The sequence below is a fragment of the Leucoraja erinacea genome, unplaced genomic scaffold, assembly GCF_028641065.1.
Source record: "Leucoraja erinacea ecotype New England unplaced genomic scaffold, Leri_hhj_1 Leri_120S, whole genome shotgun sequence".
In the NCBI taxonomy this organism is placed as follows: domain Eukaryota; kingdom Metazoa; phylum Chordata; class Chondrichthyes; order Rajiformes; family Rajidae; genus Leucoraja; species Leucoraja erinaceus.
Window position 1 is genome coordinate 69,776 of NW_026575462.1, and position 27,251 is coordinate 97,026.

The following is a 27,251-nucleotide window of genomic DNA, read 5'->3' on the forward strand; positions in this document are numbered from 1 at the left end:
CAATTAGGTCCTCCCTCCTGCTTTATTTCCTTCTTTCTTGTACGTTTCCTCCTTTCTAAATATTCTATGACATGGAATTTTTTTTTAATTCACTGTGGTCAAGGGAGAAGGAAAAAAAAATGAAAAGGCGGAATATTCTTTGAATGAGAGATTGAAAGGCACTGGTGTTCAGAGGAAGCTGGTTCAACACTAATTATTGGAAGTTAATAAGCAGGTTCAGTAGCTAATTAGGAAGGCTTTTATTGCGAAAGGATTTGAGTACAAGAGTAAAGAAACCTTACTCCAATGATAGAGTGCTGGTGAGACCACATGTGGATTATTGTGCACAAATCTGGCCTCTCTAGCAAGAGTATGCATTTGTGTTAAAGAGAGGGCAGCAGTGGTTCACCAGATTGGCAAATTGCTAGTACAAAGAGCGATTAGGCAGACTAGACTGTGTTCTCTAGAGCCCAGAAGATTAAGAGGTGATCTCATTGAAGTAGACAAAATTCTTCTGGGCTTGACAGTCGATGCAGAACGGCCCGAGTGTTGCGAATCGGAGCCGGAGTTTCAAAGTGGTTTATTAATTTAAATAAATCGAGAACGCTAGAGGCAGGAAACATGTTCCCAATGTTGGGGGAGCCCAGAACCAGGGGCCACAGTTTAAGAATAAGGGGTAAGCCATTTAGAACTGAGACAAGGAAACATTTTTTCACACAGAGAGTTGTGAGTGTGGAATTCTCTGCCTCAGAGGGCGATGGAGGCCGGTTCTCTGGATACTTTCAAGAGAGAGATAGATGGGGCTCTTAAAGATAGCAGAGTCAGGGGATATGGGGAGAAGGCAGGAACGGGGTACTGATTGGGGATGATCAGCCATGATCACATTGAATGGTGGTGCTGGCTCGAAGGGCCGAATGGCTTTCCCCTGCACCTATTGTCTATAATACTAAAGGGGGTGAAGTTTTGGAATTCACGGCCGAAAGAGACCAACTGAGTATATTCAAGACTGCAGGATATTAAGAGGTCTGTGGTTAGTGCAGGATAAGGGAGGCACGGTAAAAGACCAGATATGATATTGCTCAACGGCAGGAGAAGCACGTGGCTAAACGGTCAGCTCTTGCTTCTATTAATTAGGCTCCCTGGGGCACAGTGCCAGAGACACGGGTTCCATCCTGACCTTGGGTGCTATCTGTGTGGAGTTTGCACGCTCCCCCTGTAACTGTGTTGGGTTTCTGGGTGCTCCTGTTTCCTCCCACGTCACAAAGACATGCGGGTTTGCAGGATAATTGGCCGCCGTAATGTATAGGGTGAGAAGGTGGGATAACAGAACTAGTGAACGGGTGGTCAATGTTCAGCCTGTGTCTGTTCTCCACCTCGAAACGAAACACTGATTTTTAACTCTGTAGAACTGCAGATGCTGGTTTACACCATAGACACAAAATGCTGGAGTAACACAGCGGGGCAGTCAGCACCTCGGGAGAGAAGGAATGGGTGACGTTTCGGGTCGAGGCTGACCCTTAAGAATGGTCCCAGCCGGAAACGTCACCCATACCTTCTATCCAGAGATGCTGTCTGTGTTACTCCAGAATTTTATGACTATTTTTTAACTGTTGCACAGAAAAAGATTTTCAAGTGTTGACATTGGGAACAGTGCAGCTGTTGAAAAAGAAAATTAAACTCTAGTCAGTGTTACGTTTTGAAATATGACCAAGTCATTAGATTGTTCCCGCTGATGATAACTCTACCCTTGCTTGTGTTGCGGGGCCCAACATGGTCCAACATGTTGTCAGAGTCGGGAGAGATAGCTGGGCTGGAAGTCCCATTACATCATTAGGAAACCACGCCCTAACTATATTTTCCAAAAAAACAAGTTTGTTTGTCTTTTCAAGCACAGGATTGAAGGCAGTTGTGGTGCAGAGCCTCTTATTTCTCAAGGGAGCTGTGATTAACTGGGGAAACAATACTTCTGGCATGAACTCAACGAATGGGCTTAATCGGGAGTCACAAACCTTGTTAACATTGACACTGCAACTGCAGGCTAAAAATAAAAATCAGAAATCTCCTGCTCTCAGACAATACTATATTTTTAGGATATACATGGATGTGACAGTCATTGGGGAAAGCTGGCACTTATTGCCCCATCTCCAATGGTCATAGGGAAGAGGAAGGGGAACCAAGGTAGTCTGGTTGTTGACGTTATTCCCAGTCTTTCACCCTTTGCAACTCAGGCGAGAGGGAAACTGTCTTCTAAGTGGCAATGGTCATAATTCTGGAGAGGTTGCCAAGAAAAGCAGAAACAAAGAACCGCAGTTGCTGGTTAATACACACAAGGACAGAAAATGCTGGAGGAACGCAACAGGTCAGGCAGCTTCTCTGGAGAACATGGATAGGTGACGTTTTGGTTGGAGGCCCTTCTTCAATTTAACTTAGAGGTACAGTATGAAACAGGACATTTGGCCCACTGAGTCCAAGCCGACCGTTGATCACCCATTCAGACTTGTTCGGTGTTATCCCACTTTCTCATCCACTCCCTACACACTGGGGACAATTTACAGACCCCTCCTTCAGACCTTTCTTCTGAAGATCCGAAACGTCACTTGTCCATGTTTCTCTGAGTTACTCCAGTACTTTTGCATCCCTTTGTCAATAAAAAAAAACCGTTGCAAATTGCTGCCAGGCATCTTGCAGATGGCACAGACTGCAGGCACACTGTGCCGGCACTGTGAGGAAGAAATGTTTCGGACTGGGTGCCAATCGAGGACTGCTTTGTCCTGGATATTATTGAAGGCATTAGCAAGGAACCACAGATGCTGGTTTATACGAACGAATCACACAAAATGCTGGAATAACTCAGAGGGTCTGGCACGATGTGCAGCTGCTGCCTTACAGCGCCAGAGCCCCAGGTTCAATCCCGACTATGGGTTCTGCCTGTAAACCATCTGTACGTTCTCTACATGACCACGCGAGGTTTCTCCGGTTTCCTCCCGCACTCCAAAGACGAACAGATTTGTAGGTTAATTGACTTTGGGAAAATTTGTAAATTGTCCCTCGTGTGTAGGATAGTGCCAGTGTTTGGGGATCACTGGTCAGCGCAAACTTTGTTGGGCCTGTTTCGGCACTGCATCTTTAAACTAAACATCGCTGGAGGAATATAAATAGACGACGTTTCCAGTCGGGACCCGTCACAATTATCGAAGGCACTCACTTGCAGGATACTCAGCCTATCACCTGCATTGTAGCCACAGTATTATTTGTCAGATGGAATTTAAGTGTCTGATCAATGGCAAGGTCAGAAGGACGAGGGCCTCAATGGCATTGCCACTGAATGACAAGTGGAGCTGGAAAAACAAGTGGAGCTGGGAAACGGGAACGGGAACAGAAACAAAATGTTGCAGATCAGGCAGCAGCTGTGAGTTAATGTTGCAAAGCCAAAGATCTTTTCTCAAACAAAATGTGTAGGAAGGAACTGCTGCTGCTGGTTTAAACCGAAGATATACACAAAAAGCTGGAGTATCTCAGGGTGTTAGACAGCATCTCTGGAGAGAAGGAATAGGTGATGGTTCGGGATGAAAGTGTTGAGTCTCATTGTCTGTAACTTGTTTTCACCTAGCCCACACAGCCTGTTTGCTTTATCATCGTTACATTTTTGCATATCATTCATTCATTTGTTCTATATCTCTCTATATCACGTCGTTATCTCATTTCCCTTTCCCCTGACTCTCAGTCTGAAGAAGGGTCTCGATCCAAAACGTCACCGGTTCCTTTTCTCCTGAGATGCTGTCTGACCTGCTGAGTTACTCTAGCTTTTTGTGTCTGCCTTCGACCTTTTATAAGAAATAGGAATTCAAACTTGTTACGTTACAGAGAAGGCGAAGAGGCACAGAAAACAATAGGAAAGTCAGCGATACAATCAAGGCCAAGGGAGACAGAGTAACAAACAATGGCGGTGCCAGCTGAGAGACGGGGTGACAGCTTGTTAATCACAGCTGATCTGAGTGCAGGTGTACACAGAAGCCGGAGGAGACGAGGAGTAAATAAATCCTGGAACTGCAGGATGCTGAGCATTATCGCTGGAAATACTCCAAAGATGTGGAGACGAGAATGGAGGTTCACAACCCATCATTTGGAAAGGGCGATTATTTAAAATGTTTCGATGCTGGAGTGGCAGGGGCTGGAACATACAAGACAAGGCCCTGCCCTCAGCTGATGTTCAGCAATGTGAAGAACTGTGTAGATGGCCAAAGACAAAGGTGGTCAGAGTGGGTCTTTAGTTTTGGTTTCAGAGATACAACACGGAAACAGGTCCTTCGGCTCATCGATTCTGCTAATTATACCAAACCAATTAACCTATATGTTTTTGGAGTGTGGGAGAAAATCAGAGAAGCTCCCTGCACATTTACACTTGCCTACAAGCACAACTAGGGACGAATTCTCTGTTCTACCAAGCCAATTAACCTAGGTCACAGTTTTCCTTTAAAAACCGAGATGTGGGAGAAAATCAGAGAAGTGAATCTCCCAACTCTCTGCACAGAGGGTAAAGTACATTGGCTCCGCACAGAGGGAGTTAGACCCTAGTGGCCAAGGGGATCCAAGGGTATGGAGAGAAGGCAGGTACGGGATACTGAGTTGGATGATCAGCCATGATCATATTGAATGGCGGTGCAGGCTCGAAGGGCCGAATGGCCTACTCCTGCACCTAATTTATGTTTCTATGTAGGATGGAGAATTAAAGTGGTATGGGAGTGGGGATTCACATTTGTCCTTGTGGACAGAGATATTCTGCAAAGCAATCACCTTATCTCCTCCAACGTATAAACTGCTGCGTTATGAGCACCAAATGTAGTGCACTAAACTGGTAGTGAGGAATGGTTGCACTCTGGGATGGCTGTGTCACATAGCACAGAAAAAAGGCCCCTTCGGCACAACATGCCCATGCTAACCAACCTGCCTCATCTACCGTTCCACTGCCCACACACCCCTCTAAATCTTTCCTATCCACGTATCTCTCCAAATATCTTAAATGTTGTCTGAGTACCTGCCTCAACTACCGCCTCTGGCAGCTCATTCCACGTACCCACTACCCTCCGTGTGGACAAATCTGAGAAACGTTACCCATCCTTTTTCTCCCGAGACGCTGCCTGACTCACTGAACTACTCCAGCATTTTGTGTCTGTCTTTGGAATGAACCAGCATCTACAGTTACTTCCTACACATTCCAGCTTTGAAGTGGTTAGGTGAAAAAGCACAGAATGAAGGCAAGTGCATAATGGAGCAGACGGAAGAGAGAGATGATCAGGGTGAACAGTCCCCTCAGGGCAAGAGGCTGAAGGGCAAGAGGCCATGATGTCTTTGGTGGTGGGACCAAGTTGAGGATGCCAGCAATCATTAGATGTCCCGCTCGCTGAACATGGAGGATGGTGGTGCGGGAGGCAAGGACAAAGGGCAACCTATTCCTTGCTCCCGGTGGGAGAAGTGGAAGTGTGGGAAATGGGGCAGAAGCAGCTGAGAACCCTGTCAACTACAATGGTCAGGAAGGCGTAAGCATTCAGCAGCTCAGTAGGAAAGCACTCACTTTGGTTGTCCTTGGAAACGAGGAACTGCAGATGGAGTTTTACACAAAAGGCCACAAAAAAGTGCTGGAGTCACTCAACAGGTCAGGCAGGATCTCTGGAGGAAATGGTTAGGTCAGAACCCTTCAGATAGGAGTAGCCTAAATTGCCAGGAATGCTGAAATCAGATGAGTAATAACTACGCAGGGAGGAGAAACTAAATCTAAGGGCTAACCCTTAACCTTTTGCACCACTCCAAGCAGAATTTGACCACAAAGTGCTGGAGTAACTCAGCGGGTCAGGCAGCATCTCTGGAGAACATGGATTCCAACAGGACCATTCTTCAGAATCCAAAAGGCAGCTGACCTGAAACATCACCTGTCTATGTCCTCCAGAGATGCTGCCTGACCCGCTGAGTTACACCAAAGACAGTTACAAAGAGCTGGAGTAACTCAGCGGGTCAGGCAGCATCTCTGGAGAAAAGGAAACGGTGGCGTTTTGGTTTGAGCCCCTTCTCCAGTTACTCCAAGTTGCTTTGTGTTCATTCATTTTGTTTGTTCTGTGATTGAGTTAAATCAAGGAAAGTTCTGGGGTAAGCACTCCAAATCTTAAAAGACAAGATGCAATTTAGGAAAGGTGCACTTGCAGACATGGTCAGAACAGTGGGTGGCATTCAAGCAAAAGACGGCAAAGTTACAAAGCGAATACATTGCCATGAATGAAGGGGAACTCCCAATTGCAGAGCCTGATTGATGTCGAAGAACCTGCAGAGCAAGACGAGGGAAGCCCAACTCTGCAGGATCCGGAAGCGGTACAGTGAAAATAGAAAGGAAATTAGCCACCTAAAGTTTATGCAACCGAAAGACTGTCAGCTACATGAGGTTAACACGGGGAAATATATATCAAAACCTCGCCTTTTACGTGGGGGTTGCATGATTGAAAAGCAGCGTGTAAATCAAACATATGAGGGGGCAATGCACGTGACTACGCTACCAGGCATAAAATTGAGTACGTTATCCCAAAAATAAGAGCATGCATTTGGTAGTAATTAGATAGCCGCGTCATTCTAAAAACGTGTAACGCAAGCATGCGTAAAGGAGAGATGTATGTACACTATTAGAAACTATTAGAGTAGCGAGTGGGCAAAGGAGGAAAATACTTGAGAGTGAAAAGCCTTTGTTGTGTGCTAACCAGTCAGCGGAAATGTAATACATGATTACAATCGAGCCGTCCACAGTGTATAGATATGGTATAAGGAAATAACATTTAGTGCAGGATAAAGTCCAGTAAAGTCAGATAAATTTAATGGAGATGTTTGGGACAAGTTTTCTTTTTACACAGAGTGGTGGGGGCCTGGAACGCATTGCCAGGGGTGGTGGTGAAGGCATTTGTGTGTTTTAGATATGCACATGGAAGCTCAACAAATAGTGATCTGGATCATGTGATTAGTTCAGTTAGGCATCATGTTCAGTACAAACATTGTGGGCCAAAGGGCCTGTTCCTGTGCTGTACTGATCTGTTCTATGTAGGTTTTAGCAAGGCATTTGATTGATTTCATCTCTCACCCCTCTCACTCTGGCCACAAACTCTTTGAATCACTTCCCTCTGGAAGGCGACTCTGGACTGTCAAAGCTGCCACAGCCAGCAATAAAAACTGTTTTTATCCACGAGTAGTTGCTCTACTCAACAGCCAAAAATCTGTAGCCTCCCTTTGATCTGGTATTTTGTTGGTTCACATGCTAGATCAATGGTGTTTTATCATTAATGTTTTATTATTACTATTGTTTAGTGTTTTCCGAGTCATTCGTAACTGTCACTGTATGTCATGTTGTTACTTATGGGTGGAGCACCAAGGCAAATTCCTTGTATGTGAATACTTGGCCAATAAACTTACTAACATTTAAAATTAAAGTCTACAAGATCCAAAAGAAACTGGCAAGTTGGATTAAGAGTACAGTGGCACGGTGCTTGAATACATTTTTCCCCACACCTGGCAATTTATTTACTTAAAAATACTGGATCCCCCCGTTGTATTGCAACCTTGACGTGGTAGGGGAGCTTGTGTGTCTCAGTGACCCCTAGAGCTATGCCAGCGGGAGATTCATCTCCTGTTAGGGTCTCCCATGCTGGACAGGTCGAAGGGTAGAGGCGAGACGAAGAGCGATCCACTGGTCCTCCAGGTTGGAGGTTGAGCACAGGGCTAACAACCCTGTCTCGTAAAACAAATATGTTACGAAAATAGCAACTGAAGGAATCAACACTACTGGGCTTGCAGGGCTATCGACAGATGCTACCACCTGGCGTCGAACTGTGGAGGATGAAATGAAAGCAATGGATCTGACCTGGGGTAGTGTCCAGAAGCTAGCCCAGAACAGACAGGAGTGGAGGACCTTTGTTGCTGCCCTACATGCCAGGAGGCATAATAGGCAGTAAATAAATACTGGATGTCCTTTTATTCCCATTGTCCGCCGCCTTGAAAATAATTCACTCCTCTGTAATACTACCAACATTACCAAATCATTCAATCATACATCAGGAAGTGAAAAATGGAACAGAAGCTATTTTTCCTACTGTGATGGACAGGAATGTAGAAGTATTCAGCAGCTCTGTGGGAAAGTTTTGGTAGCTGCAGGGAGAATTCATTTTTATTTAACCCCGTAATGGAACAAATGCAGGAGGGCGTGGAGGAAGAGTTCCACATTTTAACAAGCAAGAGTAACAATTTAGGAAAAATGCACTGGAAACTTTGCAGTGCCTGCAACCCAGGCTTAATCTGGAATTCCGCCCACATCCCAAAGATGTGCAGCTGGTAGTTCAATTGGCCACTGTAAATTTCCCCTTTTTTGCTCATGTTTTTGTGGTAGAATTGGGGGGGGGGTGATGAAAATGAGAACCAAATGGATCAATGCAGCACTGGTGTATATGGTTGGCTGATGGCATCATGGACTTGATTGACTGTAAAATGGAGCATGGAAATAGGCCCTTCGACCAACCGCGCCCACAGATAACTAGTTCTATGTTATTCTACTTTTGCATTCATTCCCGACACATTCGGGCAAATTAACCTATAAATGTGTACTGCTTTGGGATGTGGGAGGAAACTGACCCACACAGTCACAGGGAGAACATGCAAACAGCTGAGGTCAGGATCAAACCCGGTTCTGGCGCTACGAGGCAGGGGCTCCACCAGCTGCGCCACTGCGGAGCCCCTAAAGTGATGCTGTCCATGACCTGGCGGGCTGAAGGGCCCATTTTCATCCTGTTCTCGGCAATGGTAGTTTCAGTGACGGGAACGTTAAAGGGCGGAGGGTCTTTGCAGAGGCTGATAAGTCCTTGTTTTGTGTTATTGAAAGCAAAGATATCTAGGGTACAGGAAGCCCTCAATGAACCAGTTAAGCAATCACAATAGCTGAAATTCTGAAAGAATTAAGTACATTTGGGAAAGAGACACAAAGAGGGGAGAGGGGGAGGGGTTACAGCAAAGTAGTAGGAAACTGGGATTGCTCTTAAGAGCAAGGGTGAATACTCAAAGGGATGAATATCCTCCTGCTGTTGGGACAAGGAATGATGGATGCTAAAAAAAATAGAAACATAGAAAATAGGTGCAGGAGTAGGCCATTCGGCCCTTCGATATGACATGGCTGATCACCCAACTCAGTATCCCATCCCTGACTTCTCTCCAAACCCCCTGATCCCTTTAGCCACAAGGGCCACATCTAACTCCCTCTTAAATATAGCTAATGAACTGGCCTCAACTACCTTCTGTGGCAGAGAATTCCACAGATTCACCACTCTCTGTGTAAAAACGATTTTCTCATCTCGGTCCTAAAAGAGCAGAGGGATCTCAAGGTGTGTCTACACTGGTAGAAAGCAGGACTGAAAGGCCACATGTTTAAGAATAAATAGCAGATACTTGTTGAAACAAGGAACTGCAGGAGTGGAGGATGGGAAGTGGGACAATGGCATTTGGCTATGGGTGGTAGCGTTAATAACTACACAAACACACTTGTTCTGCCACACGACCACTGTGCACACTTTCTGGTCAACGCACAAAGGATATACCAGTGTCCACAAAACCTGGATTTACTAAGGGGGAAAAAAGACACAAAATGCTGGAGTAACTCAGTGGGTCAGCCAGCATTTGGATCGGGACCCTTCCTCAGATTTATTTCTAGTGAATCCACTCCAACATCTACAATACCTCTGGTCATCAAATACAGCAAGAATCCGTGCAAAGTGCGTGACATCACTAGTTATTAGTATAAACACAACTTGAACACACAGTGGAGTGCACAGTGACATGTGTAGAGTAAACAAATACTGAAACCAACAAAGACATTCATTAAGAATGTGTCCACACTTTAGCAGATTATGATACTCACTATGGCACCAGCCAGCAACTCAACTCGGAGCATTTCACTATGACAATACAATACGCTATGACAATAGTTGTATTGTAAACACACAATGTGTAAGAAAGAAGTGCAGATGCTGGTTTAAATCGAAGGTGTGGAGTGGATGTTCCCAGTAACGGGAGAGTCCTGAACCAGAGGGCACAGTCTCAGGAAAAAAAAGGCATATATTTAGAATGGAGATAAGGTGGAATTTCTTTAGCCTTATAATTTATCTATTTCTGCCTAAAAACGTTCTAATCAATAATTGTCTCCTCAAAAATATCCACTGGCTTGGCCTCTACCACCCTCTGTGGCAATGAGTTCCATAGATTAAATTGTTTATGCTCTAACTGGTGTCAATGTTAGAACCAATGCCCCTGTGAATTCTACAGGGCAAGTCACTCCGGTTACAGTGTGAACACTACCCAATTCCAGTCTGGAATTCCACATTGACACCGGTTACAGTGTAAACACTACCCAGATCCAAGCTGGAACCCACATTTCATATACAGTGTAAACACTACCAAATTCAGTCTGGAAGCCACATGGTCCCCAGTTACAGGGTAAACAATTGAAATCATTCCCTGCAATTCACAGGGTCACAGGTTAGTGCAAACACTACTTGAATTCCGTCTGGGATTCCCAGAGCCACAGGTTACAGCATATGCATCACCCAAATCCAGTCTGGAATTCCCAGGCAGACTAATTAGTGTACATACTACCCAAATCCAGTCTGTAATCCAGAGGGACACCGGTTACAGTGTAAACACTAACCTAACCCTCTAGAATTCACAGGGGCATTGGTTACAACATACACACTAACCCAATCCAACATTGACACCAGTTAGAGCGTAAACAATTCAAATGCAGTCAAGATTTCATGGGACATCAGTTATAGTTGAAACACTACCCGAATCAAGTCTGGAATTCACTGGGACACCAGTAAGTGTACACACTACCTGAATCCAGTCTAGAACCCACAGTGACACTGGTTACAGTGTAAACACCACCCAAATCCAGTCTGGAAGCAACATGGACACGTTATAGTGCAAATTAATGGATATTTTTAATGGAGAGATAGATTCTTGAATAGTACGGGTGTCAGGGGTATGGGGAGAATGGGGTTAGGAGGGAGAGATAGATCAGGCATGATTACAGAGTAGATGACCTTATGACCTATCATTTATGACCTGAACAATTCAAATCAACCCTGCAATTCACAGGCAGACCAATCAGTGTACACACTACCCAAATGCAGTCTGGAGTGTAAACACTAATCTAACCCAGTAGAGAATTCACAGGAGCATCAGTCACAATATACACACTGCCCCAATCCATCATTGGCACCAATTAGAGTGCACACATTACCCTAATGCACCATAAAATACACATTGACACTAGTTACAGTGTAAACACTACCCAGATCCAGCATACAATCCACATTGTGCAAGAAGGAATTGAAGATGCTGGTTTAATCTGAAGATAGACACAAAAAGATGGAGTAACTCAGCAGGACAGATCAGCATCTCTGAAGAGAAGGAAAGTGTGATGTCTCGGGTCAAGACCACATTGACACCGATTACGGTGTAAACATTACCTGAATCCAGTCTGAATTTCACAGGGACACCAGTTACGGTACACACCACCCTAACTCAATTTGGAATAGTAAACACCAGCCAAATCCACATTGACACTGGTTACAGCTGGGTGACAGTGTGAGCTGCGAGGAGGATGCTATGAGGCTGCAGGGTGACTTGGATAGGTTGCATGAGCGGGCGGAAGTTAAAGCAGATGCTGTGTAATGTGAATAATGTGAGGTTATCCACTTGGTGGCAAGAACAGGAAGGCAGATTATTATCTGAATGGTGTCAGATTAGGAGAAGGGGAGGTACAACGAGACCTGGGTGTGGTTTACATCAGTCACTGAAAGCAAGCATGCAGGTACAGCAGACAGTGAAAAAAGCCAATGACATGTTGGCCTTCACTGCAAGAGGATTTGAGTTTAGGAGCAAGGAAGACCTACTGCAGTTGTATGCTGCAGGGCCATGGTGAGACTGCACCTGGAGTATTGTGCGCAGTTTTGGTCTCCTAATTTGAGGAAGGACATTATTGCTATGGATGGAGTGCAGCGTAGGTTCACCAGGTTAATTCCCAGGATGGTGGGACTGACATATGATGAAAGAATGGGTCGACTTGGCTTGTATTTGCTGGAATTCAGAAGGATGAGAAGGAATTTTATAGAAACATATAAAATTCTTAGAGGATTGGACAGGCTAGATGCAGGAAAATATTCCTGATGTTGGGGAGAGTCCAGAACCAGGGGTCACACAGTTTAAGAATAAGGGGTCAGCCATTTAGGACTGAGATGAAGAAGAAAGTTTTCACCCAGAGAGTTGCGAGTCTGTGGAATTCCTTGCCACAGAAGGCAGTGGAGGCCAATTCACTGGATGTTTTCAAGAGAGTTAGATTTAGCTCTTGGGGCTAGCGGAATCAAGGGATATGGGGAGTTAAAGCAGGAACGGGGTACTGATTTTGGATGGGCCATGAGCATATTGAATGGCAGTGCTGGCTCAAATGGACTACTCCTACACCTATTTTCTAAACACTACCCAAATCCAGCTTGGAATCCACATGGACACCGGTTACAGTGTAAACACAAACCGAATCCAACAATACAATCCACATTGACACCGGTTACTGTACACGCACTACTTAAATCCACCTTACAAATCCACATTGTCACCGGTTATGATAGAAACATAGAAAATAGGTACAGGAGTAGGCCCCTCGAGCCTGCACTGCCATTCAATATGATCATGACTGATCATCCAACTCAGTATCCTGTACCTGCGTTCTGCATGCAGGAAGATTGTTCCCGATGTTGGGGAAGTCCAGGACAAGGGGTCACAGCTTAAGGATAAGGGGGAAATCCTTTAAAACCGAGATGAGGAGAACGTTTTTCACACAGAGAGTGGTGAATCTCTGGAACTCTCTGCCACAGAGGGTAGTTGAGGCCAGTTCATTGGCTATATTTCAGAGGGAGTTAGATGTGGCCCTTGTGGCTAAGGGGATCAGAGGGTATGGAGAGAAGGCAGGTCGGGATACTGAGTTGGATGATCAGCCATGGTCATATTGAATGGCGGTGCAGGCTCGAAGGGCCGAATGGTGTACTCCTGCACCTAATTTCTATGTTTCTATGTTCTCTCCATACCCCCTGATCCCTTTAGCCACAAGGGCCACATCTAACTCCCTCTTAAATATAGCCAATGAACTGTGGCCCCAACTACCTTCTGTGGCAGAGAATTCCACTCTCTGTGTGTGAAAATTGTTTTTCTCATCTCGGTCCTAAAAGATTTCCCCCCTCATCCTTAAACTGTGTGACCCCCTTGTTCTGGACTTCCCCAACATCGGGAACAATCTTCCTGCATCTAGCCTGTCCAACCCCTTAAGAATTTTGTAAGTTTCTATAAGATCCCCCCTCAATCTTCTAATTCTCGAGAGTAATAAACCAGAGATGATGTCTTTCTACATAAGGCAGTCCTGACATCCCAGGAATCAGTCTGGTGAACCGTCTCTGCACTCCCTCTATGGCAATAATGTCCTTCCTATTAAGAAATACTTAAGAAAATGATTTTCTCATCTCGGTCCTAAATGTGGCAGAGATGATGATAGTACAGCCAGAGGTGGTGGCAACAGTGTTAAATGTGACCCCCAGATCTCCCCCCTTCTCTCACCGGCCTGGGCCGCCGCCTGCGGTTTGTCTCCGTTCTGCTGCTCGTCCTCAGGCTGTTGCTTCTGGCCGGGTTCGGCCTCCTCCTGGGCCTGGACCTGGGCCTTGGGCTTGGGCTCCTGCTCCATCCCCTCGTCTCCCTCCTCCTCCACCTCCTCGTCTTCGCCATCCTGCTGCTGTTCCACCTCCTTCTTCAGCTTCACCGGCGGCTGCGGGGCCTCGGCGTCGGCCTCGTGCTCCACCGGACACTGGGCCTGATCCCCGGCCTGGGGCTGGGCCGGAGCCGAGGCCTGGGCCCGAGGTGGAGCGGTGGCCTCCGTCTCCGTCGCCGCCGCCGCCTCCTCCTCCTCCTCTTCTTCCTCGTCCTCGTCCTCTTCCTCCTCCTCCTCCTCGCCTCCCAGCAGCAGCTTGTCGTCGTCTCCCGCCTCCTCCTCGCCGTCCGCCGCTCCCGCCCCGGCTCCGGCCCCAGGCCCCGGCCCGTAGGCCTTGCTGGCGGGCCTCGCCTCGTCCCCTCCCGCCTCGTCGTTCAGCATCTCGGCGTCCAGGGCCTCCTGCAGCCGCTGCGCCAGGTCGGCCTTCAGGCCTCGCGTCTCCAGGCCGCGCTCCTGCAGCTCCTGCCGCAGCTCAGCCACCTTCAAGCGCTTCACGTCCAGGCCGCTCATCCTCGGCCTCGAGTGCCGCCCGTCCCGGCCGCGGGGGGGTAGAGGTGAAGGGAGGGGGGGAAAAAAAGGGGAAAAAAGGGGAAAAGAAATAGATTCAAATCCCCAACCGCCGCTAACGGCCCAACTTTCAAATAAAACAAAATGGCGCCGCCGCCAGCTCCCGCTCCGCGCCCCGGACTCCGCCCTCCTCCCCTTGCTCCCGCCCCCTTCAGCTCCTATTGGCCGCGCCGCCGCCAGCTGCCGCTCCGACTGGCCGCCCCGCCTGTCGCTCCGCTCAATGATCCCGCCCCCTCCCTCCGCTATTGGCCGCGCCGCCGTCAGATCCAGCTCCTATTGGCCGGGACGGCTGTCAATCTACAGCCCCTACTGTGGCGTCATCCCCCTCCCCCCCTCCCTCCGCTCGCTCCTATTGGTCGCCCCGCCTGTCCCTCCGCGCAATGATCCCGCCCCCTCCCTCCGCTATTGGCCGCGCCGCCGCCGCCAGATCCCGTTCCTATTGGCCGGGACGTCTGTCACTCCCCAGCCCTTCTGTGGCGTCATCTTCTCTTTCTATTGGCCGAGACGACGCCATGCTCCCGCCCACCCCTTGCCCCTCCGTCCTCATTGGCCGAGGCGGCTGTCACTCGACACACTGCTCCCTCACTCAAGTTGCGTCACTAGCTACCCCCCCTCCTGTTACGTCACCAGCAAACCCCCTCCTGTTGCGTCACCAGCTCCCCCCCTCCCCCCTCCCTTCACCAACTCACAATAGTTATTTGTTATTTGTTATTTGTCCCAGATAGAACAATTAAATTCTTACATGCAGCAGCACAACAGGATACGTAAAGATATTACGCTGTATACAATATAATCAAGAACGAGAAAAAAAAGTTTGGTGTGTGTGTATACACACATACTCACATATACATACATTAAGTTTATTAAACGTGGGAATGCTGGAGTAACTCAGCGGGACAGGCAGCATCTCTGGAGAGAAGGAATGGGTGACGTTTCGGGTCGAGACCCTTCTTCAGACTCAACCCGAAACGACACCCGTTCCTTCTCTCCAAAGATGCTGCCTGTCCCATAGAAACATAGAAAAGAGGTGCAGGAGGAGGCCATTCGGCCCTTCGAGCCAGCACCGCCATTCATTGTGATCATAGAAACATAGAAACATAGAAATTAGGTGCAGGAGTAGGCCATTCGGCCCTTCGAGCCTGCACCGCCATTCAATATGATCATGGCTGATCATCCAACTCAGTATCCCGTACCTGCCTTCTCTCCATACCCCCTGATCCCCTTGGCCACAAGGGCCACATCTAACTCCCTCTTAAATATAGCCAATGAACTGGCCTCAACTACCCTCTGTGGCAGAGAGTTCCAGAGATTCACCACTCTCTGTGTGAAAAAAGTCCTCCTCATCTCGGTTCTAAAGGATTTCCCCCTTATCCTTAAGCTGTGACCCCTTGTCCTGCACTTCCCCAACATCGGGAACAATTTTCCTGCATCTAGCCTGTCCAACCCCTTAAGAATTTTGTAAGTTTCTATTAGATCCCCTCTCAATCTCCTAAATTCTAGAGAGTATAAACCAAGTCTATCCAGTCTTTCTTCATAAGACAGTCCTGACATCCCAGGAATCAGTCTGGTGAACCTTCTCTGCACTCCCTCTATGGCAATAATGTCCATCCTCAGATTTGGAGACCAAAACTGCACGCAATACTCCAGGTGTGGTCTCACCAAGACCCTGTACAACTGCAGTAGAACCTCCCTGCTCCTATACTCAAATCCTCTTGCTATGAAAGCCAACATACCATTCGCTTTCTTTACTGCCTGCTGCACCTGCATGCCTACCTTCAATGACTGGTGTACCATGACGCCCAGGTCTCGCTGTATCTCCCCCTTTCCCAATCGGCCACCATTTAGATAATAATCTGCTTTCCCGTTTTTGCCACCAAAATGGATAACCTCACATTTATCCACATTATACTGCATCTGCCAAACATTTGCCCACTCACCCAGCCTATCCAAGTCACCTTGCAGTCTCCTAGCATCCTCCTCACACAATCATGGCTGATTGTCCCCTATCAATAACCCGTGCCTGCCTTCTCCCCATATCCCTTGACTCCACTAGCCCCTAGAGCTCTATCTAACTCTCTCTTAAATCCATCCAGTGACTTGGCCTCCACTGCCCTCTGTGGCAGGGAATTCCACAAATTCACAACTCTCTGGGTGAAAAAGTGTTTTCTCACCTCAGTCTTAAATGACCTCCCCAATTATTCTAAGACTGTGTGTGGCCCCTGGTTCTGGTCTCGCCCAACATTGGGAACATTTTCCCTGCATCTAGCTTGTCCAGTCCTTTTATAATTGTATATGTTTCTATAAGAACCCCCCCCCCCTCATCCTTCTAAACTCCAGTGAATACAAGTCTAATCTCCAGTGAATACAAGGAGTTACTCCAGCTTTCTATGTCTATCTTCAGTTTTACCAACATCTGCCTGCTCCTTCCCACATATATAATGTATGCGTATGTAAGTATACATATATATATATGTGTGTGTGTGTGTGTGTGTGTGTGTGTGTGTGTGTGTGTGTGTGTGTGTGTGTGTGTGTGTGTGTGTGTGTGTGTGTGTGTGTGTGTATATATATATATGAGCACACATACGTACACATATAAAACAAACAAATAATAATAGTGCAATAATAATGATAGTCTATGTAGTTCAGAGCTCACTTGGAGGTTGAAGTGTTTAACAGTCGTTGGGAAGTAGCTATTCCTGAACCTGGACGTTACTGTTTTCAGGCTCCTGTACCTTCTTCCTGATGGCAGGGGTGAAATGAAGTATAATGTGGATAAATGTGAGGTTATCCATTTTGGTGGCAAAAACAGGAAAGCAGACTATTATCTAAATGGTGGCCGATTGGGAAAGGGGGAGATGCAGCGAGACCTGGGTGTCATGGTACACCAGTCATTGAAGGTAGGTATGCAGGTGCAGCAGGCAGTAAAGAAAGCGAACGGCATGTTGGCTTTCATAGCAAAAGGATTTGAGTATAGGAGCAGGGAGGTTCTACTGCAGTTGTACAGGGTCTTGGTGAGACCACACCTGGAGTATTGCGTACAGTTTTGGTCTCCAAATCTGAGGAAGGACATTATTGCCATAGAGGGAGTGCAGAGAAGGTTCACCAGACTGATTCCTGGGATGTCAGGACTGTCTTATGAAGAAAGACTGGATAGACTTGGTTTATACTCTCTAGAATTTAGGAGATTGAGAGGGGATCTTATAGAAACTTACAAAATTCTTAAGGGGTTGGACAGGCTAGATGCAGGAAGATTGTTCCCGATGTTGGGGAAGTCCAGGACAAGGGGTCACAGTTTAAGGATAAGCGGGAAATCCTTTAAAACCGAGATGAGAAGAACTTTTTTCACACACTGAGTGGTGAATCTCTGGAACTCTCTGCCACAGAGGGTAGTCGAGGCCACAGTTCATTGGCTATATTTAAGAGGGAGTTAGATGTGGCCCTTGTGGCTAAAGGGATCAGGGGGTATGGAGAGAAGGCAGGTACGGGATACTGAGTTGGATGATCAGCCATGATCATATTGAATGGCGGTGCAGGCTCGAAGGGCCGAATGGCCTACTCCTGCACCTAATTTCTATGTTTCTATGTTTCTATCTTCAGTTTTACCAACATCTGCCTGTTCCTTCCCACATATATAATGTATGCATATGTAAGTATACATATATATATATGTGTGTGTGTGTGTGTGTGTGTGTGTGTGTGTGTGTGTGTGTGTGTGTGTGTGTGTGTGTATATATATATATATATATATATATGAGCACACATACGTACACATATAAAACAAACAAATAATAATAGTGCAATAATAATGATAGTCTATGTAGTTCAGAGCTCACTTGGAGGTTGAAGTGTTTAACAGTCGTTGGGAAGAGGCTATTCCTGAACCTGGACGTTACTGTTTTCAGGCTCCTGTACCTTCTCCCTGATGGCAGGGGTGAAATGAGTGTGTAGCCAGGATAATGTTGGTCTGTGATGTTGCTGGCTACCTTTTTGACTCCTGTAGATCCTCAAATAAGCTCTGAACTACATAGACTGTTATTGCACTCTAATCTTTTGTTCTTTTGTGTGTACATATGTGTGTTTAGTTTAGTTTGGTTTAGAGATACAGCGCAGAAACAGGCCCACTGGGTCCCCGCCGACCAGCGACCCCCCACGCACTAATGGGCCTGAACCACTGTACGAGTTCACCCAAGAGCTCTCCCGAGTTATGACATGAGGATATGACATGGTCATCACACGCCTCAGCCCTGGTGAGTAAGGCAAGGCAGCGCCTTTACCACCTCAGGCAATTGAGGAAATTCAGAGTGTCTCCAAGGATCCTCCAGTGCTTCTACGCAGCGGCGGTGGAAAGCATCTTGTCCGGGAACATTACCATCTGGTTCGGGAATTGCTCTGCCAAGGACAAGAAGGCTCTGCAGAGAGTAGTGCGTTCGGCCGAACGCACTATGGGAACTTCACTCGCCCCCCCTGCAGGAACTATACATCAGGAGGTGCAACTCCAGAGCAAACAAAATCATGAGAGACCCCTTCCACCCCTGCAACGGACTGTTCCAGCCGCTACGGTCAGGCAAACGCCTCCGTTGCCATGCAGTGAGAACGGAGAGGTTGAGAAGGAGTTTCTTCCCAGAGGCAATTTGGACTGTAAACGCCTTTCTCACCAGGGACTAACTCTACAGAACGTTTTTCCTTCTATTATTTATTATGTAAAAGAATATGTGTGTTATGATTGTGTTTATAATTTGTTTGGTTGTTTTGTTGTTTGTCTTTTGCACAAAAGTCCGCGAGCATTGCCACTTTCATTTCACTGCACATCTCGTATGTGTATGTGACAAATAAACTTGACTTGACTTGACTTGACTTAAAAGAAAAAATCAAACTCGTGGTACGTACGTAGCTGGTACGTTGGAGCTCGGGACGTCTCTTATCAATCAATCAACCTTTATTGTCGTCTTGCAAGCAACAGTTGTACAGTGCAAAATGAAAAGACGTTTCCCAGGGAATAGCGGGGCATCGCACATGAAATTTAAAACATTTCACACATAATAACACTGAAAACAATCCAGTCCCTGATGGAACAGTATAAATAAATAGTTAAAGCAGGTAAAACAGAACGTTAAAATACAATAAACCAATCATATAAATGTCCGGGGCAGCTAATTTGAGTGGCAAGTGCCGGTTATTAAAGTGGCCAGTGCCAGTTATTAAAGTGTCCGTGCCAAGCCGCAGAATCAGGTGACTGTGAGTACAGAGTGACTGTTTAGCAGCCTCACAGCCTGTGGTAGGAAGCTGTTTAGCAGTCTTGTAATCCGGGCTTTGATGCTTCGATATCTCTTGCCCGATGGCAGGAGATCCAGGTGTGTGTGGAGGGGGTGCAGTTTGTCCTTAGCAATTCTCTGAGCTTTTTTCAGACAGCGGCTCTGGAACAGTTCTTGTACCGAGGGTAGGGAGACGCCAATGATCCTCTCTACTCCCCTCACTACCCTCTGCAGAGCCTTCCTGTCCGAGCAGTTGCAGGTGGAGTACCACGTGTTTATGCAGTCCGTGAGTACAGACTCCACCGTACCCCTGTAGAAAGTCCTGAGGATGTTGGTGGGGAGTGATTAGCGGCCATTAGCGGCGCGTAACGCTAACGGCAGGTACTCGGGAAACGCGGTAAGCTCGGGAAGACTGGTGAAGATTTTTCAACATGTTGGAAAATGTCCACGAGAGCCCCGAGTACCGACGAGCGGCCTTTTACCGTAATTCTCCAAGTCCGAATTAGGGGAAACTCGGGATAACTCTTGAATTAGCTCGTACAGTGGGACAGCCTCTTTACACTATCCTACATCCACAAGGGACAATTTTTACATTTGCCAAGCCAATTTAACCTACAAACCCGCACGTCTTTGGAGTGTGGGAGGAAACTGAAGATTTCGGAGAAAACCTACGCAGGTCACGGGGAGAACGTACAAACTCCGTACAGGCAGCCCCGTAGTCGGGATCGAACCCGGGTCTCTGGTGCTGCATTTTGTGTGTGTGTATATATATGTGTGTATTTGTATGTGTATATATACACACACACACAGAACTTCGTTACCCCTGTAGAAAGTCCTGAGGATGTTGGTGGGGAGTGATTAGCGGCCATTAGCGGCTCGTAACGCTAACGGCAGGTACCCGGGAAACTCGGGAAACTCCTTAACTCCAAGAAGACCAAGGAGCTCATTGTAGACTTCAGGAAGACCAGAGGCTGAAAAAGGTCCAGCAGAGACTGCACTTCCTGCGGGTGCTCAGGAAGAACAACATCACTCAGAGGCTGCTGCTGTCCTTTTATCGGTGCTCCATTGAGAGCATACTAACATACTGTGTATGCGTGTGGTACACCAGCTGCACAGTGGCTCAGAGGAAAGCGCTCCAGAGGGCCATTGACAACGCCCAGAGGATTGTCGGCTGCCCTCTCCTTACCTTGGAGGACCTACACAGTTCCCGCTGCACCAAAAAAACCCAGAATATAATAAAGGACATCTCCCACCCCGGACACTCCCTGTTTGAACTGTTGCCGTCAGGCAGACGGTACAGATCCACAAGGACAAGGACAAATAGACTACAAAACAGTTTTTACCCCACTGCTATAAAAGCACTAAATGTGGCCGCCAAGGAACGCAGGGGCGATACAGACTAAGGGACTGTGGTAACGGTGAAATCGACAGAAGGATGGAGGGTTGGGTGTGTATGCGTGCTTTGTCTGTGTTTTTTATTTATTGCTTATCTTTATTATTTTACCGTGGATGTTTCGTTAGCTTTAGAAATGTTTGAATGCTGCACTGACTGGCTGACATTTTAAATTTCGTTGTACATGGCCCATGTTACAATGACAATAAAGAAACTATTCTATTCTATTCTAGGCGGCACGCACACCCCCATCCACATTAACGGGACGGAGGTGGAACGTGTTTCTAGCTTCAGGTTCCTGGGAGTCAACATCTCCGATGACCTCTCTTGGACCCACAATACCTCAACTCTGATCAAGAAGGCTCACCAGCGTCTCTTCCTCCTGAGGAGACTGAAGAAGGTCCATCTGTCTCCTCAGATCCTGGTGAACTTCTACCGCTGCACCATCGAGAGCATCCTTACCAACTGCATCACAGTATGGAATGGCAACAGCTCTGTCTCCGACCGGAAGGCATTGCAGAGGGTGGTGAAAATTGCCCAACGCATCACCGGTTCCTCGCTCCCCTCCATTGAGTCTGTCCAAAGCAAGCGTTGTCTGCGGAGGGTGCTCAGCATCGCCAAGGACTGCTCTCACCCCAACCATGGACTGTTTACCCTCCTACCATCCGGGAGGCGCTACAGGTCTCTCCGTTGCCGAACCAGCAGGTCGAGGAACAGCTTCTTCCCGGCGGCTGTCACTCTACTCAACAATATACCTCGGTGACTGCCAATCACCACCCCCCCCCCGGACACTTATTATTATTTATTCAAATCATTTGCTATGTCGCTCTTCCAGGGAGATGCTAAATGCATTTCGTTGTCTCTGTACTGTACACTGACAATGACAATTAAAATTGAATCTGAATCTGAATCTGAATCTTATCTCTCTCGTTTATATTGTTTATAGTGTACTATGTTTACATATTCTGTTGTGCTGCTGCAAGTAAGAATCTCATTGATCTGTCTGGGACATGACAATAAAGCACTCTTGACTCTTAGCTGTTTATCTGGATAAGTTCCTATGGTAGGGCATGCACACAGCAGTAAGACAACACTGGAGCAGTTAGCTAAGTTTTACTTTGGAGATGCAGTTTGGAAACAGGCCCTTCGGCCCGCCAATTCCATGCCGACCATTGATCACCAGTTCTATGCTATCCCACTTTCTCACCCACTCCACTCAACTCCACTAGGGGCGATTTACAGAAGCCAATTAACCTACAAACCTGCACGTCTTTGGAATGTGGGAGGAAGCCGGAGCACCCGGAGGAAACCCACGCAGGTCCACGGGGAGAACGTGCAAACTCCACAAAGACAGCACCTCAATCAATCAATCAATCAATCAAAACTTTATTGTCATTCAGAAATACATCGATATATGCAATTCTGAACAAAATTCTGTTGCATTTGGCTCAATCAATCAACCTTTATTGTCATCTTACAATGCAATATTTATTACATGTCATTTGAACCTCATTGAGGCTCAAACGAAACTGCGTTTCCACAGCCATACAAACAAAGACAATTTCCTACAGACATACACACAATTCAATTTACAGAAACATCCAGCACAGTGAACCTCCTCCTCACTGTGATGGAAGGCAAAATCTTTTCTCTCCCCTGTTCTCCATTTTTCCCCCGATGTCGAAGCCCCAGATGGGCGATGATAAGTCGCACGGCCATTTTAGGCCGCGCCGGGCGATGTACGGCCTCGCTCCCGGTCTAAATGTCACAAAGTTGGAGCTGGAATGTCCCGCGGCCATGAAGCCGCGCCGGGCGATGTACGGCCCCGCTCCGGATCGTTCCAACCCCGCTAAATGGTGGCCGATTGGGAAAGGGGGAGATGCAGCGAGACCTGGGTGTCATGGTACACCAGTCATTGAAGGTAGGCATGCAGGTGCCGCAGGCAGTAAAGAAAGCGAATGGTATGTTAGCTTTCATTGCAAAAGGATTTGAGTATAGGAGCAGAGAGGTTCTACTGCAGTTGTACAGGGTCTTGGTGAGACCACACCTGGAGTATTGCGTACAGTTTTGGTCTCCAAATCTGAGGAAGGACATTATTGCCATAGAGGGAGTGCAGAGACGGTTCACCAGACTGATTCCTGGGATGTCAGGACTGTCTTATGAAGAAAGACTGGATAGACTTGGTTTATACTCTCTAGAATTTAGAAGATTGAGAGGGGATCTTATAGAAACTTACAAAAATTCTTAAGGGGTTGGACAGGCTAGATGCAGGAAGATTGTTCCCGATGTTGGGGAAGTCCAGGACAAGGGGTCACAGCTTAAGGATAAAAAGGGGAAATCCTTTAAAACCGAGATGAGAAGAACTTTTTCACGCACAGAGTGGTGAATCTCTGGAACTCTCTGCCACAGAGGTTAGTTGAGGCCAGTTCATTGGCTATATTTAAGAGGGAGTTAGATGTGGCCCTTGTGGCTAAGGGGATCAGGGGGTATGGAGATAAGGCAGGTACGGGATACTGAGTTGGATGATCAGCCATGATCATATTGAATGGCGGTGCAGGCTCGAAGGGCCGAATGGCCTATTCCTGCACCTAATTTCTATGTTTCTATGTTTCTATGTCACGGGCTGGAGAAGTTGCATTGCGGGAGCTCCGAAAAGCGGTCTCTCACCCGGAACCGCGAGCTCCCGATATCCCGACAGTCGACAGAAGCCGCGTTGCTGGAGCCTCCGAGCTCCAGAGTCGGGCCGCAGCGGCGAGCCACCACCGCTCCCCACGCTCCGAGGCCGGCCAGCCACACGATGGTAAATCTGCAGCTCCGCAGCTCCGTGACTGGGACCTCCAGGTCGTTCCAGCTTGCGGCCGCTCCACGGTGCTAGGCCCCAACGACAACGGAGACCCAACAGGGAAAAGGTCGGGTCTCCAGTGCACGGAAGAGATTTTTTTTTAAGTTCCCCCCCCCCCCCCCCCCCCGCATATACACAGACAAAAACACTATTAAAAACACGAACTACCTTTAACTAGACAAAAAAAAATTAAAAGACAGACAGGCTGGAGGGGCCGCTGCAACAGTTGAGTTGCACCGACACACATGCAAAGCAACAGTTGTACAGTGCAAAATGAGAAGATGTTTCCCAGGGAATACCGGAGCATCGCACATGAAACTTAAAACATTTCACACATAAGAACAGTAAAAGCAATCCAGTCCCTGATGAAACTGTATAGAAACATAGAAATTAGGTGCAGGAGTAGAGGCCATTCGGCCCTTCGAGCCTGCACCGCCATTCAATATGATCATGGCTGATCATCCAACTCAGTATCCCGTACCTGCCTTCTCTCCGTACCCCCTGATCCCCTTGGCCACAAGGGCCACAACTAACCCCCTCTTAAATATAGCCAATGAACTGTGGCCTCGACTACCATCTGTGGCAGAGAGTTCCAGAGATTCACCACTCTCTGTGTGAAAAAAGTTCTCCTCATCTCGGTTTGAAAGGATTTCCCCCTTATCCTTAAGCTGTGACCCCTTGTCCTGGACTTCCCCAACATCGGGAGCAATCTTCCTGCATCTAGCCTGTCCAACCCCTTAAGAATTTTGTAAGTTTCTATAAGATCCCCTCTCAATCTCCTAAATTCTAGGGAGTATAAACCAAGTCTATCCAGTCTTTCTTCATAAGACAGTCCTGACATCCCAGAAATCAGTCTGGTGAACCTTCTCTGCACCCTGCACTCCCTCTATGGCAATAATGTCCTTCCTCAGATTTGGAGACCAAAACTGTACGCAATACTCCAGGTGTGGTCTCACCAAGACCCTGTACAACTGCAGTAGAACCTCCCTGCTCCTATACTCAAATCCTTTTGCAATGAAAGCTAACATACCATTCGCTTTCTTCACTGCCTGCTGCACCGCATGCCTACCTTCAATGACTGGTGTACCATGACACCCAGGTCTCGCTGCACCTCCCCCTTTCCCAATCGGCCACCATTTAGATAATAGTCTGCTTTCTCCTAAATTCTAGAGAGTATAAATAGTTAAAAGCAGGTAAAACGGCAACATTAAACACACAGTAAAAACAGTCATTAAAATGTCCAGGGCAGCTGATTTGAGTGGCCAGTGCCAGAGTTATTAAAATGTCAGTGCAAAGCCGCAGAATCAGGTGGAGTGACTGTTTAGCAGCCTCGCAGCGTGTGGCAGGAAGCTGTTTAGCAGTCTGGTAGTCCGGGCTTTGATGCTACGATATCTCTTGCCTGATGGCAGGAGATCCAGGGGTGTGTGTGGAGGGGGTGCAGTTTGTCCTTGGCTATTCTCAGAGCCTTTTTCAGACAGCGGCTCTGGAACAGTTCTTGTACCGAGGGTAGGGAGACGCCAATGATCCTCTCTGCTCCCCTCACTACCCTCTGCAGAGCCTTCCTGTCCGAGCAGTTGCAGGTGGAGTACCACGTGTTGATGCAGTATGCGAGTACAGACTTCACCGTGCCCCTGTAAAAAGTCCTGAGGATGTTGGCGGGGAGTTTGAGTTTCCTCAGGAAGTCAAGTCAAGTCAAGTCAAGTCAAGTTTATTTGTCACATACACATACGAGATGTGCAGTGAAATGAAAGTGGCAATGCTCGCGGACTTTTGCGCAAAAGACAAACAACAAAACAACCAAACAATTTATAAACACAATCATAACACACATATTCTTTTACATAATAAATAATGGAAGGAAAGAACTTAGAAATAAGTTAAAAAGGAACATAAAAGTTAAAAACACACACAATTTTCGCGGAGCTGCCACAACGGCGACTGGACAGGGCCGCGCCATTTAAAAAAAAAAAAAATTTTGAAGTGCAGTCGCTGCTGGGCCCGTTTGACAATCCCAGTGTTGCTCCTGGACCAGGTGCAACACCAAAATAAACAGAAGGATAAAATGGATAAAAAGATAAAATAGATAATGGTGGCGGCCCTTTACATGGCATTCAAGAGTCTGATGGATCGTGGGAAGAAGATGTTGCAAAACCTTGACGTTCTGCTCCTTATGCAACGATATCTATTCTGATCAAGAAGGCTCATCAGCGTCTCTTCTTCCTGAGGAGACTGAAGAAGGTCCATCTGTCTCCTCAGATCCTGGTGAACTTCTACCGCTGCACCATCGAGAGCATCCTTACCAACTGCATCACAGTATGGTATGGCAACTGCTCTGTCTCCGACCGGAAGGCATTGCAGAGGGTGGTGAAAATTGCCCAAAGCATCACCGGTTCCTCGCTCCCCTCCATTGAGTCTGTCCACAAAGCAAGCGCTGTCTGCGGAGGGCGCTCAGCATCGCCAAGGACTGCTCTCACCCCAACCATGGACTGTTTACCCTCCTACCATCCGGGCGGCGCTACAGGTCTCTCCGTTGCCGAACCAGCAGGTCGAGGAACAGCTTCTTCCCGGCGGCTGTCACTCTACTCAACAACGTACCTCGGTGACTGCCAATCACCACCTCCCCCCCCCGGACACTTATTATTATTTATTCAAATCGTTTGCTATGTCGCTCTTCCAGGGAGATGCGAAATGCATTTCGTTGTCTCTGTACTGTACACTGACAATGACAATTAAAATTGAATCTGAATTTGAATCTGAATCTGTATTGCCCGAGGGCAGCAGAGTGAACAGTCCATGATGGAGATGTGTGGGGCCTTTATAATAATGTTGGCTTTAGACAAGCAACGTTTGCACGCAATGTCCCCGATTGAGGGGGGGAGAAGTCCCGATGATTTTTTCAGCCGTCCTCACCACTCTCAGCACGGACTTCCAGTCGGGAGGCTTTACAGTCCCCAAACCAGACCGAGATGCAGCTGGTCAAAATCCTCTCTATGCTATGGTGCCATAGAGGGAGTACAGAGGAGGTTCACCAGACTGATTCCTGGGATGTCAAGACTTTCATATGAAGAAAGACTGGATAGACTCGGCTTGTACGCGCTAGAATTTAGAAGATTGAGGAGGGGGTCTTATAGAAACTTACAAAATTCTTAAGGGGTTGGACAGGCTAGATGCAGGAAGATTGTTCCCGATGTTGGGGAAGCCCAGGACAAGGGGTCACAGTTTAAGGATAAGGGGAAATCTTTTAGGACCGAGATGAGGAAAACATTTTTCACACAGAGAGTGGTAAATCTCTGGAATTCTCTGCCACAGAATGTAGTTGAGGCCAGTTAATTGGCTATATTTAAGAGGGAGTTAGATGTGGCTAAAGGGATCGGGGGTATGGAGAGAAGGCAG

The 27,251-nt window shown here is 47.3% G+C and overlaps 1 protein-coding gene across 1 annotated transcript in view; it reads right to left on the reverse strand.

The window, feature by feature from the left end:
- Positions 1 to 14,479, reverse strand: part of LOC129715509 (heterogeneous nuclear ribonucleoprotein U-like protein 2) — a 45,875-nt gene extending 31,396 nt beyond the window's left edge. The window contains exon 1 of the mRNA XM_055665380.1: positions 13,657 to 14,479. Coding sequence (XP_055521355.1) covers positions 13,657 to 14,314 — 658 coding nt within the window. The 5' untranslated portion in view covers positions 14,315 to 14,479. The remainder of the gene's footprint in view (positions 1 to 13,656) is intronic.
- Positions 14,480 to 27,251: the final 12,772 nt, after the last annotated feature.